At 35.2% G+C, this 16,511-nt stretch overlaps 1 protein-coding gene across 3 annotated transcripts; it reads left to right on the top strand.

Annotated features, from left to right (window-relative positions):
• Window positions 1-369: 369 nt before the first annotated feature.
• Window positions 370-16,393, top strand: LOC149902025 (uncharacterized). 3 transcript variants are annotated; one of them, XM_090110763.1, is made up of 8 exons: window positions 370-719; window positions 7,600-7,718; window positions 8,855-9,010; window positions 11,534-11,701; window positions 12,998-13,146; window positions 13,774-13,924; window positions 15,727-15,852; window positions 16,250-16,393. In XM_090110763.1, the coding sequence occupies exons 1-7, from the start codon at window positions 572-574 to the stop codon at window positions 15,847-15,849; spliced, it is 1,014 nt and encodes a 337-aa protein (XP_089966889.1). In that variant the 5' UTR covers window positions 370-571; the 3' UTR covers window positions 15,850-15,852; window positions 16,250-16,393. The 3 variants fall into 3 exon arrangements, with proteins under 3 accessions (XP_089966889.1, XP_089966888.1, XP_089966890.1); XM_090110762.1 differs by having other exon boundaries at window positions 12,998-13,212; XM_090110764.1 differs by lacking the exon at window positions 370-719 and adding an exon at window positions 729-1,160 and having other exon boundaries at window positions 12,998-13,212.
• The last annotated feature ends 118 nt before the right edge of the window (window positions 16,394-16,511 follow it).

Raw genomic sequence — 16,511 nt, 5'->3', positions numbered from 1 at the left:
AAATTTAACTATGTTTCAAGTTTCAACTGGGTTTGGAGTTCAGACGATATAATATTAACTTATTTAAAGATCAGTTACGATGATACGATCCAATTCATTATCTTATTACAATTAATTCGTGTGATATAATTCAAACAATTTAGACGATTCAAGTAATTCTCAAGAGAATACTAGATGGCAGTAGTATACATAATGCATTGTTAATTTTAATGTTTGGCTGTTTGACATTTTAAATAATAATTGCCAAGCCCACGCTTTGTTTTGACAAGCGCCGCTGTACTGTCATCATAGCGTTGTCTGTGCAAGTGAGATAGAGCTACAATTATTAATGTGTGTGAAAGAGATAGTTGCGCGGCGGCGCCGTAGCGTGCTTCCCGCCGTCCCCCAAAACGGCCGTCCGTCAGTGAATACAGTCGCGCTTTAGTTCGATTTGCTGTTCCATAATCGTCCGTTCCATTTATTAGTGTTAGTGACGTTTATAATAGCAATTTTGTTTGAATAAGTGATGTTTGATCGTTTTATTTATGTGAATAAGTGCACAAACATTTTCTTTCCAATGGAATAATAGAAGATGTTACCACCTACGGCCGGTATAGCACTAGAGCAACACCACGGGCCCGCTATGACGTACCAGCAACGACGCGACCTTAGAGAAATAACGAGAGACATTATCAGAGAAGCCCGCGTTTCAAACAGACAGCAGTCAATGTCGCCTGGAGGTAAGAAAGCCGGTCTTAAAACGACGCCACGTTTCCGCCATGCATGTCAGCTTGACATACGTCAAGGTGACATCAATACAAAAACAACTATTTATTCCTTGTTAAATTACGTAAAAATCTATTTTTCGATAGTTTTTGAGTGACTGTGCATGGTTTCAGCTAAAAACTAGGTCTGTTACGTCACCTAGGTGTTCGATCTCACTAAAGTAAAATGGCGCCAATGCGCCACATTGCTCTGTAACTGTGGCTCGTTACGCTGTCTGATAACCGAGATCCGCGTTAAAAGTGCTGCAAGGACCGTTTAACTTAATTTCATTTTGTGGGAGTTACATTTATTAAAGATAATTGAGACGAGAGAACTTTTAAGGAAGTGTAATTTGGCACGTGCACGAGTTATTTTTAGGCTTGTACGTGTCGTCAAGGAAAGCTAATCGATAATGGGTATGTGACCTTTTTATACGATTCTTTGCATGGGCAATATGTTTGTGACAGATTTTTGATTGTTTATTTTGTTTGTTTACAATTCGTTATTGGAATCTTGATGACTTTTAAAATGTCGTAATGACAGAAAATTGACAGCGGTCATGGAGACAAAATGGCGGGGTCGTATTTTATCGCCGTCGGTTTGGTGTAAGTTTAATCACGCGCTCCGCTAGGGGGCGCGGCCGGCTTGTTGATGTTTGATAACAAGTTACCCCGTAAAGATTTGCATTTCAGGGTCCATTGAACTTTTAATTCCAGTTTTCAATGCATACTATATTTGTTTGTATCCATATATTTATTTTGGCATAATATTACCATATAATTAACTAGCTGTGCTTCGAGGGTTTACCCGCATGGCTCCGCTCCTGATGGTCTTAGCGTGCTGATATACAGCCTACAGCCTTGGGTTATGGGCTATCTAGCACCGAAAGAATTTTTCAAATATGACCAGTAGTTCCTGAGATTAACGCGTTCAAACAAACAAACTCTTCAGCTTTATAATATTAGTATAGGCCAATAGATTATAGGCATTCTAATTATTGTTCTTTGATACTAATTAAAAACTTCATAGTAATTGTTCAATTCACAAATTCATGATCTAACTTTCCTTTTTTTTAAACATAAATTGTTCTTCTCATTTATTGTATCTATTTATACAATTAAAGAGTGAATATAACCATGTTAATTAACCCACAAAAAACAGCTCAAAAACAGCTACAAGGATTTGTGAAGGGGTCGTTATTCATGAAAATATATATTTATAAGTATGTAGTATTATATACAATATACATATCGCACGAACATACATCTTTCAGAATTCTATAAGTAATTTTACTAAATTTGTATATAATTACTTATTAAGATTCTTTTCAAGAAAGTTGTACTACATAGCTTTTATTTTCTTTAATATTATATTATTTAGTTTTAATATGATATTAGACTAGTAATAGTAAATACAGGTTTAAATACATACTCCTATTAATCTTCAAAATGTTTCATCTTCATACATGACTTTTCTATTATTTTTAGTTTTAAATACATATCATTCCATACATCATCAGACATCAATCTAATATTTAAAATGTATTAATGGTATAATCAATAATATTTTCTGGCTTGTTTATGTTTAAATTGTTTTGAGATTTTTTTTAATTATCTCCAAAAAGTCAACAGCACTGCATAACTTGAAAAGATAAAGTTATCATTGCTTAAAATTAGGTGACTGATAACAAAATTTATTAGATGTTTAAAGACACAAAACATACTTGCATTTTTGTTACATAACTTCTGATTGTCTTATCTATGTTGCTGTAAGATTGTAAAAAGTAAACTGTTAGATTATAATCTAATTCCCTAAAATCCTAACTGTCTAATAAACATTGCTTGCATAGGCTTTTCCTGAACAGAAAGAAAACAAATTAGGTTGTCACTCAGTCAAGATAATATTTTCTAATGATAAATTATAACTGACAAGCTGTGCCGCGCGGTTTCACCCGCATTACTCCGCTCCTGTTGGTCTTAGCATGATGATATATAGCCTGTATTACTCGAGGATGATGTAGCTTTCGAATGGTGAAAGAATTTTTAAAATCGGTCCAGTAGTTTATGAGCCTATTCATTACAATCAAACAAACAAAGTTTTCCTCTTTATAATATTAGTGTAGACTACTACTATCAGTCAAGTAGATTTTGTGTTTAAGATCATAACAGATGAAGTAAATCAACATAAATAAAATTAGCTCTAGCTGTCTAGCAATATACTACCATTTACTACTTCTTTTTTCTATACATACATACATACATACAAATATTATAAAGAGGAAAGGTTTGATTTTTTGTTTGTTTGTTTGTATGAATTGAATAGGCTCCGAAACTACTTGGCAGATTTGAAAAATTCTTTCACTGTTGGAAAGCTACATCATTTCTGAGTGACATAGGCTAGGTTTTATCCCGGAAATCCCACGGGAACGGGAACTATGCGGGTTTTTTTTTGAAAACGCGGGCGAAGCCGCAGGCGGAAAGCTAGTATCAATTAAAAGTACTGCCAATAATTTATCCTTTGACCAAACGCAAAATCTTATCGATTCTATTAATCGTCCATAGAACGTCGAAGCAGGCGATGCGGCGACTATACGCCTAATGTCACTCGCTCAAAATAGTTTCAAATTAAGGGCTTGGTCTAGTAGTGCAAACAAATGCATCCTGTCATCCTATATGTAAATAATACAAATGTACTAAGGGAAAGTTGCTCCACTTAATTTTTAAAAATTAAATCATTTGTATAATTTAATATTCGTAATAAGTACCAAAAATGACAATTTGAAACAATTTTCGTGAAAATTACACCGGGTGATTTTTTTTATCAGTACACAAAATTTGCGAATACTTTCTATTGATCTGATTGATCTTCAACTTCATGTTTATATAACTGATCAACTTTTACAAAGAAATTTGGACGAAATATAAAAAAAATAAGCTTTCCATACAAAATGTATAACTCTATACATTTTTTTTGACCTAAGTTTCTTAGTGAAAGTTGTTCAGTTTAACTAATAAAACGGATAAACAAATTTTGTATATAATAAAAAAAATGTAATGTTTGTGTTAAAAAATTATAAAATAGAAAAATACGCAAATGAAAACAAAATATATTTATTTCTGACTAGCTTCCGCCCGCGACTCCGTCCGCGCGGATGTCAGTCTTCGCGTCTTCTACAGATTTATTATATTATGTATAATATATAGATTTATATTGATAAACCTAATAAATCTTTTGCTAGCATTCTGATGCTTTATCGGTTGCACTGGATTTATCTCTTTTTTTTCAATCGCTTGAATGATATAGGATGGGTCCTTGATGGGCATCGAATGCTGAAGTCTCGAATCAATCAATTCTGACAGTAGGCAATTTATGTAAAATCTTGATAATGGTCCATCATTTTATTTTGCCTAAACGTTACATACTTTTTTATATATTCTATTTTTAACGAATGATTCACTCCAGTCCAAACAGCAAATAAGCAGACTTCTGCTTCTGCAACGTTTAGTTGTCCCTGAATTTGGAAAAAATAGTCATGATTCTTATCTATGACAAAAGTGTTATTTTTTGCATTGTATTTCAAATATTAAATTTTTTTTTAACCGCATCTTCCGCATTCATGTCTTTTGCCGGAATTAGACATTTAACTTCTACTAGTCCCATTTTCCCTTTTTGATATGGGAGTGTATAAAGTAAATTTTTTAGATATTTCTCGTTATACTTTTAAAAAGTTATTATTGTCATTTTGCTCATTAGGTAAAGTAATTTCGATATCAGTTTTAAGTTTTTTGATACCTGCAATAATAACGTCATAATCGCCTGCACATACTTAACGATTACACCCTGTATACAATCCACCATCCACATTCATAATGTTTTCCTGTCTTCCTCTCCTTTACGCTGTTCACCGATACATTTTAAATGAGTAAATCTGCTACCACTGAAGGATGTTTCATTGTGATCAGCAAATTTTCACCACTGTTGTCGATTATTTTTTTTCATTTTTAATCAGCAATTGGGAATCATCAGTTTTGTTTTTTGCAGATTGGTGATGTACCCTAACAATACGTCGAAAAGGGAAAGCATCAACGAATTATCGTTTTCGTCCTCTTTTTTTATTCTTCGCGTCTCTGTTACTTCTGTTTGTTTAGTTCTCAACACCCACTGAATTTTCTATGTTATTGTGATCTTCCATTACATCTGAGTTTTGATAATGTGATGATAATCCATTCGTTTTAATATTGGTACTTAGAGTTGGTGAACTAAACTAGAAATGGCGGACTAAATTTGTCAGCGCGTCTGTAAGATCAGAATATAAAACCAACATCCTGTATTTAAGTTACAAAATTAATAATCAAACAACATGCCGCTACGTTGAAAATGACTAGAAGAAAAAATTAAAACACCTCGGCATATAATTTTGGAGTAAAGAAATCATTTTCCCCGTATGGGGATTTCCCCGGATGAACTTGGGAAGTTCAAGTTCTCAATACAAGTTTATATTATATTTCGTATTTCTCAAACGAAAAATAAACATTTTTGGAACTTCAAAAATGAGCTATATGAGCTTACTTTAGTTTTAAAGAAATATACATCCCTTTACTGACACCCCGTAAAATAAAGAAATTGTTGCCAATCACCTTTGCAATCTATTTGGTTTCATTAACTTTATGTTCGAAGATAATTTTTTTTCTAGTGTAGTTACACGCGTATTTTTTTCGTTTATTTTCTATATCGAAATCAAATGTTTAAAAATATGAATATTTGCACAAAACTAAGATAAAAATAATCAATTAACAAAAATATTAAATTTAATGAAGTAGAGCAACTTTCACTTCGGTATGAAGGAAAATCGAGCGTAGAGCACACGTCAGAACGCTCCGGCCCAAGGAGCGCGACTAAAGAAATTCGCTAGGATTTTTCCTGATTATTTTAAATATTTTTTTAATATTTAAAGAATTATCAAAATTCAAAAAAAAAAAATTTTAAAGGATTAATACTCATTGGTCTTCAACCAACTCGAATAAATTAATGGAAAAAATAACTTTTAGTAGTATTTATCAATAGATTTTGTAAGGCAAAAAATGGGAAATTTAATGAATTTATAACGTTCTAATTAAGAAAATCATAAGTTTTTCGGCAATTGTATTCAGCAGTTTTTAATAACGACTATATAAGGATAATAATGCGCTGATCAGATTGTGTAAATTGTAATCGGTTGCAACGTAGTGAGTGCACAAACTTAGCTCGAAATGTCTTTGGGGGAAAGAGACTTATCTTGAAGGCCTGATTAAGGTAACATAAAGTAACTTTATAAATGTGAAAAAATTCACGCGCATTGCGTATATAACACTAATTGATAAACAAGAAAAAAAAATTCAGTTTATCATTTCATTAGCCGGGAAAAAATTGTCAAATAACTTGTTGAAAACGCAATTTTGCTAGACTGCAGCCTTAATTAGCCCATTGTACTTGCGCGACCGTCGCGAGTGTCAGAGGGCAATATTTATGCAATGGAAGTCTGCTAAACGAATTTGAATAAAGTTTCACATTTATTTTCGAGAAATGCGTGACTACGAACATTAATTACATTGTCATTTACACGAATTTCCCCCTTGTAATAAATCAACTGCAGGCATAGCATGTCTCCTGAATTAAAATAGTAGGAACAGGTATTTTTGACATCAAAGAGGGGGACTCATTGATCAAACTATTCAGTTTGTAGTCCAAAAACAACACATGCGTGTAATTTTCATTTTCGTACGGAAATATTATGATTTAAAATATACTACTTATATTATTACCATGTCACCAAACAATATAAACCAACCTATAATCACAACTTATAAACGAACATCCTCATTAAAAATATTCAAAGAGTATCTAATTAATATAATTAATTAGCTTCCGCTAACGGCTTCGTTCGTATTCTAGGTGATACAGATGCGTTATTTCAGATTAAGTTCTATTGTCCTGCCAAATTTCATTGAATATCGATCAGGCGTTCTATCGCGATTTTTTTAAATACACATACCTATGTATTTATGCACTTAAAACTTTAGCAATTTTTGTAACATACACGATACACCCATTTATCCAGTATTAGTAATAACAGGATATTCCTAACTTTTTTTTCAAGTACATATACTACTAACTTGTTTTGATGCAACTAGATCATGATTCACCTTGAAGTCCTTGTTATATATTTCACCTTCAGGTTGACACTAACTAAATTATATTCAAAAGACTCCGCATGTATTTGTGTCAGATATTCAAAATATTTATTTTACATGATGTTTAAATCACACACGCCTTGTTGGTCACGGCTGTCGAGATACGGTGCATTGATTGACTAAGCACACATACCTTCTACTTACATAGGTCTTTACAAAACTTTTCTATGATTGCTAACAACAAATTTGCAATAAACATATTTCATGTCTCAATGCAGTGCTTTTAAATATGTCATGTTCTCAACAAATTCGAGAGACAATCTTCAGAGTTAACTAGGTATATATTGAAATTAGGTTAAACATCATTAGTCCATAGTGACTTCCTTGAATGTCATCGATTCAGAACTTCTCGATTTCATATGCTAGGCAGTCATATAGTATTACAATGTTTTATAGGTACAACGGTTTTATAGCTATCTTATTACATTAAAGTCATTTTGTGATGACCTTAGTACAATTAAAAATATATCCCGACGAAATAATTTAAAAAGGTATTTATTTTATAAATAGCAAATAGCAAATGTTACATGTCTGCTGCACATGCGTTATATGAGGAGTTGTTCTTACATGCATATTTATATATGTATGCAATAGAAAAGTAAATAAAATGCGTGTTTGGTTTCAGCGCGAGACCGTTTCCCCTCGACGTCGTCGACGGACGAGAATGAATCCGGCACCGATGGGGAATCAGACAGGAAGAGAATCACCATCTCCTATGGCGGCATGCCCACGTCGCAGCCTCAGGTAAGAGAATTCAAATTAGAAAATGTGTATTCATTAAACTGGTAGAAATTAAAGATTTTTAACGGATTTTAAACGCGATTTATTCATTTTATTATGTTCCCATAAATAAAATTACTAAATCGCGTTAAATTATAAAATTAATTTCTAAATGTATAATACTCGCGTAAAATCAAACACTAGAAAATACTATTAAAACTAAACGTAACTAAATTTGTACGTATATAATATAATTTGTGTTGGTTAAATTTTATTTTCGTCTATAATACATCCATTATTAAGGGGGGGCATAAAGCAAAATAACCAATCTTCTATTAGATGATACGTGTAATATTCAAGACCAAATCTAAAAAATAAAATATATATCACACTAGATGATATGTTCAACGATTCTGTTTAATCAAAAACATAAAATATTAAAATTGACTCGATAAAAAAAAATCACCAAGTTAGCTCTAATTTTCACACTTTTACGTTTTCTACTTGACATGGTAATACTTATTATGATTTTTTTTTCATAAACAATTATATTAAAACATTTACAAGATATTTGTCAGAGCATTTTGTGTAATTACTTTTAGTTTTGGTTTTATCTGCGATAAACCACTTTTGGCGCTCTTTTTTTCTCGTGATAAACGTTTGGTTTTGTCACGATAAAAGTGGTTTATCGCAGATAAAACCAAAACTAAAAGTAATTACACAAAATGCTCTGACAAATATCTTGCAAATGTTTTAATATAATTGTTTATGAAAAAAGATCATAATAAGTATTACCATGTCAAGTAGAAAACGTAAAAGTGTGAAAATTAAAGCTAACTTGGTGATTTTTTTTTTTATCGAGTCAATTTTAATATTTTATGTTTTTGATTAAACAGAATCGTTGAACATATCATCTAGTTTGATATATATTTTATTTTTTAGATTTGGTCTTGAATATTACACGTATAATCTAATAGAAGATTGGTTATTTTGCTTTATGCCCCCTCTTAAGGCCTACTCATAAATTTTCGGAATTGTATCCAATTCCGTAAGTAGTATGAAAGTTTTTAAAATATCTATTACAAATTAACAATAAAATATTGTCTATCTTTATTGCATAAGCAAGAAATTAAAATAAATTATTATTTTTTATTTTCCAGGGTCATCATGTCATCATTCGGAAGAGGCGTGGCAATCTACCGAAGCATTCGGTGAAAATCCTTAAGAGGTGGTTGTATGAACATCGGTACAACGCGTACCCGAGCGATGCCGAGAAACTGACGCTCAGTCAGGAAGCCAATTTAACTGTGTTGCAAGTAAGTTATACTATTTGGAAATAAATACTTAAATATACATGTACATATTTAGACAGTCGTAAATTGTTAGCTAATAGATACATGATATATTTTTATACAATTCACAGCAAAGCTAATATGATTTAATGATTGTATAGAATCAATCAAAAGGATGAACAAACTTTAAAAAATAAAAAACAAGTTATAATTATTAAAGCATATATTTTTTCTTAGGTCATTTTCTAGCATGAAAACATGATTTATTATACAGGGTGTCCCAAAAAGTAGTGATGAACGGAAGCTGGGAGGTAGAGGACCAAGAGGGCTATCCGAATCACCCCCATGTGTGTTATGCGATTTTTCGTATTTTCGGAGTTATTACATTTATTTCAATTTTTCATCTATCGCCGAGTACGATGAGATTTTTATTTATGGTGACGTGAATTATTGCGCTAGATGCTTGTTTTTTTTTGTGTGCTAAGCTGAAAGATAGGCCAATTCAGTATGGTAACATTTACTATCGTTAGATCTTCGAATGGAATAAAAAAAAGAATTAAATGCCAAGAAAGATAAAATTACCCAGTATGTTCATAACTTCAAGGGCCCATAAAAAAATAAAATCACATAAAAAAGGTTTTCCATTTGGCTTTTAAAAACTTGCTCTATCGATCAGGTAGCCACCATAAAAATTTCATTTTATTATTCTGAAGGCTTCAATCGAAAAATTGAAATCTAAATGTGGTAAGTGCAAAATTTTTATTAACATGATGATCATTAAAACCAATAAATAGGTGTTTAATTACCAGAATTTTTTTAAATAGCCCCGCTGTTGCTCAGTGCAAGTGCGACATCACCGTAAAAAGTTGTCTTTTAAATGTCTGAATGCTTTTTTATCATTTTTAATGGTTTCTTCTGCTACTATGAATTTCCGGGTTATTTTGTCCAAATTGGGGCATTCTCTCAAGTAGCCGAGGTCTTTTTAGTATCCCCATTGAAAAAAAATCAATGGGGTTTATTCGAGGGACCGTGGAGGCCAGGCTTTAAAGCAGGCGTCACCGGCGCATGCGCAGGCTGCAACGACCAATCCATCTTTCAGGGTATTTTTGCCCTTTAGCCTGGCCTCCACGGTCTCCGGACATAAACCCTATTGAATTTTTTCCGTGGGGATACTACAAAGACGAGAGACTGCCACAATTTGGACGAAATAACCCGGAAATTCATAGTAGCAGAAGAAACCATTAAAAATGATAAAAGAGCATTCAGACATTAAAAAGACAACTTTTTACGGTGATGTCGCACTTGCATTGAGCAACAGCGGGGCTATTTAAAAAAAATTCATTTTTAAACACCTATTTATTGGTTTTAATAATCATCATGTTAATAAAAATTTTGCACTTACCACATTTAGATTTCAATTTTTCGATTGAAGCCTTCAGAATAATAAAATGAAATTTTTAGGGTAGCTACCTGATCGATAGAGCAAGTTTTTAAAAGCCAAATGGAAAACCTTTTTTATGTGATTTTATTTTTTTATGGGCCCTTGAAGTTATGAACATACTGGGTAATTTTATCTTTCATAGCATTTAATTCTTTTTTTTATTCCATTCGAAGATCTAACGATAGTAAATGTTACCATACTGAATTGGCCTATCTTTCAGCTTACCACACAAAAAAAAAACAAGCATCTAGCGCAATAATTCACGTCACCATAAATAAAAATCTCATCGTACTCGGCGATAGATGAAAAATTGAAAAAAATGTAATAACTCCGAAAATACGAAAAATCGCATAACACACATGGGGGTGATTCGGATAGCCCTCTAAGTCCTCTACCTCCCAGCTTCAGTATATCACTACTTTTTGGGACACCCTGTATTACTAATATTATAAAATATGTGACAGTGTGTTCATTTATGAGGATTTATATGTGATGTATGTTTGTTCCTGTTTCACATGAAAACCACTGGACAGATTTTGATGATACATACTTGGTTGTGAATTTGTGATGTGGATTATGTTCCAGACTGACACAAGTTATATAAATACTTGCTTTTGGCTGCTCTTTAGTTGTTACTAGCTGCGCTCCGCGGTTTCACCCGCGCAGCTCCGCTCCTGTTGGTCTTAGCGTGATTATATATTATAGTCTATCCTTGATGAATGGGCTATCTAACATCGAAAGAATTTTTCAAATCGGACCAGTAGTTCCTGAGATTAGCGTGTTCAAACAAACTCTTCAGCTTTATGATATTAGTATAGATAATTGTAGTTTTATTGATTTAGTTTTGTAGATTTATTGATTTTTTAAGTGAAACTTCTTTATCGGGGTTGGAAAAAAATTTAGTGTAACATTTTTCCATTACGCGCCATCTTTTTCTTATCCCTACCACGCGTGATTCGACGTATTTCTGTAAAACTTTGCATATAGTAAATTATTTTTTGAAAAATAAGGTCATAAAGAAGTTTCACTTCTTACTTGTGTACACGCCATTGAGCTATTATTTTTCCAATTATTCTGTGTTATTGTAACAAGTTCACATAAACCAGGTATGCAACTGGTTCATAAACGCGCGTCGGCGCATCCTGCCGGAGATGATCCGGCGCGAGGGGCACGACCCGCTGCACTACACGATATCGCGGCGCGGCCGCAAGCAGCTCAGCGGCGCGGGCTCCAGCTCGCTCGTGGTCACTTCGTGGGACGGCACCGAGATTGAGGTGGGTGCGGGTGTGAATAGAAAGCGGTTTATTTGCCACCGTTTAAATCTTAATATATATAAATCTCGTGTCACAATGTTTGTCCTCAATGGACTCCTAAACCACTTAACCGATTATAATAAAATTCGCACCATGTGCAGTTCGATCCAACTTGAGAGATAGCGAACGACGAAGCCGGGGCGGACCACTAGTATACATATAAATCTGGTTATCTAACACACAGAACAGAAAAAAAAGCAGTGATGACAAAGAAATAGAATAGAAAGCGTTTTATTTGCCACCATTTAGGGCTGATTTTTCAATCCTTGGTTAATACTTATTCGTCGAATAACGTACTAAACTACCATTTCAAAAATGGCCGTATTTGACAGTTTACGGGTGACATTTTAATATTATCGTGTAATACTTTATTGGGCGGATAAGTTTTATCCATGGATTGAAAAATCGGCCCTTAAAAGTATAAATTTAACGCATTGAGCCCCGAACGGCCCGATCGGTCCACGACACAATAGATTTTCTATTGTGTCTGTGATTCCGGGGCCTGAGTTATTACTTATTAATTATCTAACACACAGAACAGAAAAAAAAAAGCAGTGGTGACAAAGAAATAGAATAGAAAGCGTTTTATTTGCTACCATTTAAAAATATAAATTTTATTATCTAACACGCAGAATAGAAAAAAAAATAGCTAAAGTGGCAAAAAGCACTCCCCGTCAGCAAAGCAACCATTAATTTAAATGTATTGCTGTACTGATTTTCAGTTACGTATGTTTGAATTGTGTGTAGTGATTTCTATAAAATTGTGGTAACAAAAAGTGATTTTTATAAAAGCAACATCTACTTTCAAATGATGGTAAACTTTTTCGAGTTCATATAAAAAGGGCATCTATTACAACAATGAAACAAGATGTGTTTTCAAATATTAATACCACAATATTATAATAAGCTTGACCTATGCTATGACCGCCTCCTCGGTACAGTGGTTGACGCGTGAGCGTAGAACCGAGGGGTCCTGGGTTCGATTCCCGGTGGACACGAAAAAAAAAAAAATGTCTCGGTCTGGCAGGACACAGAAGGCTGATCACCTACTTGTCCCTAAAGAAAAATCGATCAGTGAAACAGATGTATGAATAATGCATCTGCCCCCTACCCCACTACGGGGACACGGGACTTCACTTATTATAATAAGCACAATATTATTATAAAAAGTACAATGTTTGTATATGTAGAATTACAAGATAGGTTCTTTTATATTTTTTCAGAGACTGTGTATATTAACAGTGTGTTGTGTTGCAGGGCGAGGGCGAGCGCGGGCGCGACCACGACTACGGCGACGGGCTGCTGGTGTACCGCAGCGACGGCGAGCTGGCGGACGGCGACGCGGCCGCGCCGGACGGCGAGCACGAGGAGTACTCGTCCGGCGCCGTCAGCGAGGAGGACGTCAAGTACGACCCCTCCGTGTGGCACTCCGTCATCCGCTACGCAGAGGACGTGCACCCGGCCGCGAGGGGGTAAGCAGCCGGCCCAGCGGCGGGTGGCAGGGGACTGGCGGCGGGTGACAGGGGACTGGCGGCCGCGTGCCAGGGGACTGATCAGGCATCTGCTTGTCGTGCGCCAGGGGACTGATCAGCAATCTACAGTTTGTGAGCTGCTTGTCGTGCGCCAGGGGACTGATCAGCCATCTACAGTTTGTGAGCTGCTTGTCGTGCGCCAGGGGACTGAGCTGGTACAGTCGAGTTGCTACGTTATGGGTCAGGACGTATGCGCGGTTCGAGTCTGCATTGTGGTAATATAACATGCTGATACAAAAGATGTACCCTGGTGTTATGAGGTATGTTTTGCTATAATAAAATTAATTATGGTCCGTGCTATTTCCGTCACCTATAATTGTCCAACATTTATGTATGTAATTAATCATAAATTAAAACAGCTTATTTTTTTCCGATTATTATCATTATATTTTTATCTGTTAAAAATAATGTAGTATGTCTTTATGAAACACAAACATATCGAACACGGATCAATTCACCAAAAATGTATACATTTGTGATCTAATTAAGTTTTCCTTACAGATCGGCGGCGGTGGTGACGGTGCGCACGATGGACGGCGAGCCGGTGGCGGAGGGCGAAGCGAGCGAAGCGGGCGAGGGCTCGGCGGGCGGCTGGCACCCGCAGCTGGCGCACCTGCCGCAGCTGCCGCACCCGCTGCGGCGCCGCCTGCAGGTACACACTTGACTGCAGGCACAGAATACATAATAGTAGCTAAACGCTACAGAACGGACACTCCGCCTCCCGCCAACATTAAACTTACCTCACCCCGCAAGATCAGGCTAAAAATGGTCCGCATTTTTCTACAAGGACGATACGATACGATATAAGAAGATTGACAACATTAACTGTGACATTAATCAAATTGATTTAAGTAATTTTATTATTTTGGATTTGTGACTATCGTTTTTCGTAGAAAATGGTTAGATTTTGTGCTGTTTACGGATGTATTTCATCAGAAAAACGCTAATTTATTTTTACGCTAATCACAAATGTGCCAACCATAAAGCGTTAACACACACATTTGCAGTCTCTACAGTGTGACTGTCAAAACGATAATAGCACAGTATTACCATTATTTCCTACAGTAGTGCGACGAATGTACTTGTGCAGAGAAACGGAGGGGAACTGGCGGGGGTCGGGCGACGCGGGCCGCGTAAAGCAAACACGCTTAGTTTGCTTTACCTAGCGCGAAAGGATGACGCAGTCGTATTTTTTGTGTAATAATTTTATTATACATAGGTACTTACATATTCTATTATGGCGCGCACAAACTGTTCGGTTTACGGATGTAAATCTACATTGAAATCCCAGAAGGAAACAATATTTCAGAAAGATTGTATTAATTGTATCTGTTGAATTAAAATCAAAGCTATGTATATATGTTGTCCTCATTATTTTCTAATCAGATTGTACATCCCAATGCGAATGCATTACTTAGTTAAATGTTATAATATACAATTAAGAACATCCAAAAATAAAGTGTCCACGTAAATAATATTTAGCAGTGCAATATCTGTAATTATATATTTATGAACAAATAATTACATCAGATTTAATAATCGCAATTATTTTGAATGTACATATGAATAAAGATTTCATCATAATATTAATAATCACAATTGTTTTATTTCCCATTTGTTGCAACCCTAGCGTATTTTCGTGTGGCAGCGTCATTACCTACGCTGGCGGCGGCATCGCGCGACATCAAAGGCGATTCCTTACTGTAGGAAATAATGGTAATACTGTGATAATAGTGTCCGGGATGTGCCGCAGGTGTAGGCAAGAAGTGGAATTCCTCCATAGAAAAAGGAGGACCAGTCTACTCAACTGGCCAGCCGTTACGACCCCGATGAAAGTTGTATATATGCTCTGTAGCAAAAAACATTACGCTTGTGCATGATTCAGAGCGAGTTGTCGCTACATACACACTTATTTATCACTGCTATAGCTTCGCTCGCGTAGTCAAAGAAAAACCGACATCGATCCCGCTTGTGCAAATTGTGAGGGGATTCTAAAGCCTGAAACACAGGTTTGAACTAACACAGATTTTAGTTTCTCCAAATATATAAACTGTATTATTAAAACTTTTTCAATAAAGATTCTTTCTATTTCTATTTCCACGATAAAACCTATTCCACGACCAATAATATTGTATACTAGCTGCTCCGCGCGGTTTCACCCCCGTGGCTCCACCCCTGTTGGTCGTAGCGCGATGATATATAGCCTAGACCTTCCTCGATAAATGGGCTATCTACCACCGAACGAATTTTTCAAATCGGACCAGTAGTTCCCGAGATTAGCGCGTTCAAGCAAACAAAGTCTTCAACTTTACAATATTAGTATAGATAGATACAGAGATTGTTAGTTATAGAAAATGTGGAGACAACCAAAGCAATTCTTTTCTGTTCTTTATTAATATTATAGTTAAAAAGTATTAACACTTTTATTTTCTTATTATACTGTATATTTGTCAGGTGGTCGGCACTCACGCGCCGGAGCCGATGGAGCGCGACAAGTTCAAGTGCCTGTACCTGCTCGTGGAGACCGCCGTAGCGGTGCGCCAGCGGGAGAAGGAGCACGACGAGCTGCCCGTCTAACGCGTGCGTACACACAGACATACATACGTCAACTAATTGTAATTGCATACCATAAACACCCCGCCTACACACAAAACTAATAATTTAATATTTTTTTTTATAACTAACAAAATGAGTCCTGGTTGCTTGAATAAATGAATTATTATAAAACAGGGTTTATGCGTGCCATACACACTCTCAACTTGTTTAAATTTAACGCACGAAACGAAACAATTTTATTTATTCAATAAAAATAACCTCAAACTGGCGACCGACTAAAAGTAACTTTAACTCGAAATGCATTCAAAAAAATTGCATGAAACCTCCATCAGATAACTACATATTGAACAATATTACTACACTATTACAACAATATAAAATTCTAGAGCAATTAAAATAATTTATATTATTTCTCTTACAGATACATCGGAAGGATTGCGCATTACCCACTGCGTTATAGCGATTCACGTCCATACAATTACATTTTGTAGCGTCTTACATCGGCTACACTTCGATAAACGGACCCTAGACTGTCATGCGGCATGACATGCAAACTGTCATGTGTCATGTCATGCGGCTTGACATGCAAACTGTAATGCGGCATGACATGCCCACTGTCAAACAAACGTCAAAACTATATCTAATTGACGTTTTTGGTGGAATTTTAACAAGCATGCACATTG

The sequence above is a fragment of the Colias eurytheme genome, chromosome 16 (assembly GCF_061535395.1).
Source record: "Colias eurytheme isolate Ceu_HAF_F1 chromosome 16, ilColEury1 Martin Lab GWU primary, whole genome shotgun sequence".
Lineage (NCBI taxonomy): Eukaryota > Metazoa > Arthropoda > Insecta > Lepidoptera > Pieridae > Colias > Colias eurytheme.
The sequence above is the reverse complement of the archived record's forward strand: the minus strand, read 5'-3'. Positions and strand labels throughout refer to the sequence as shown.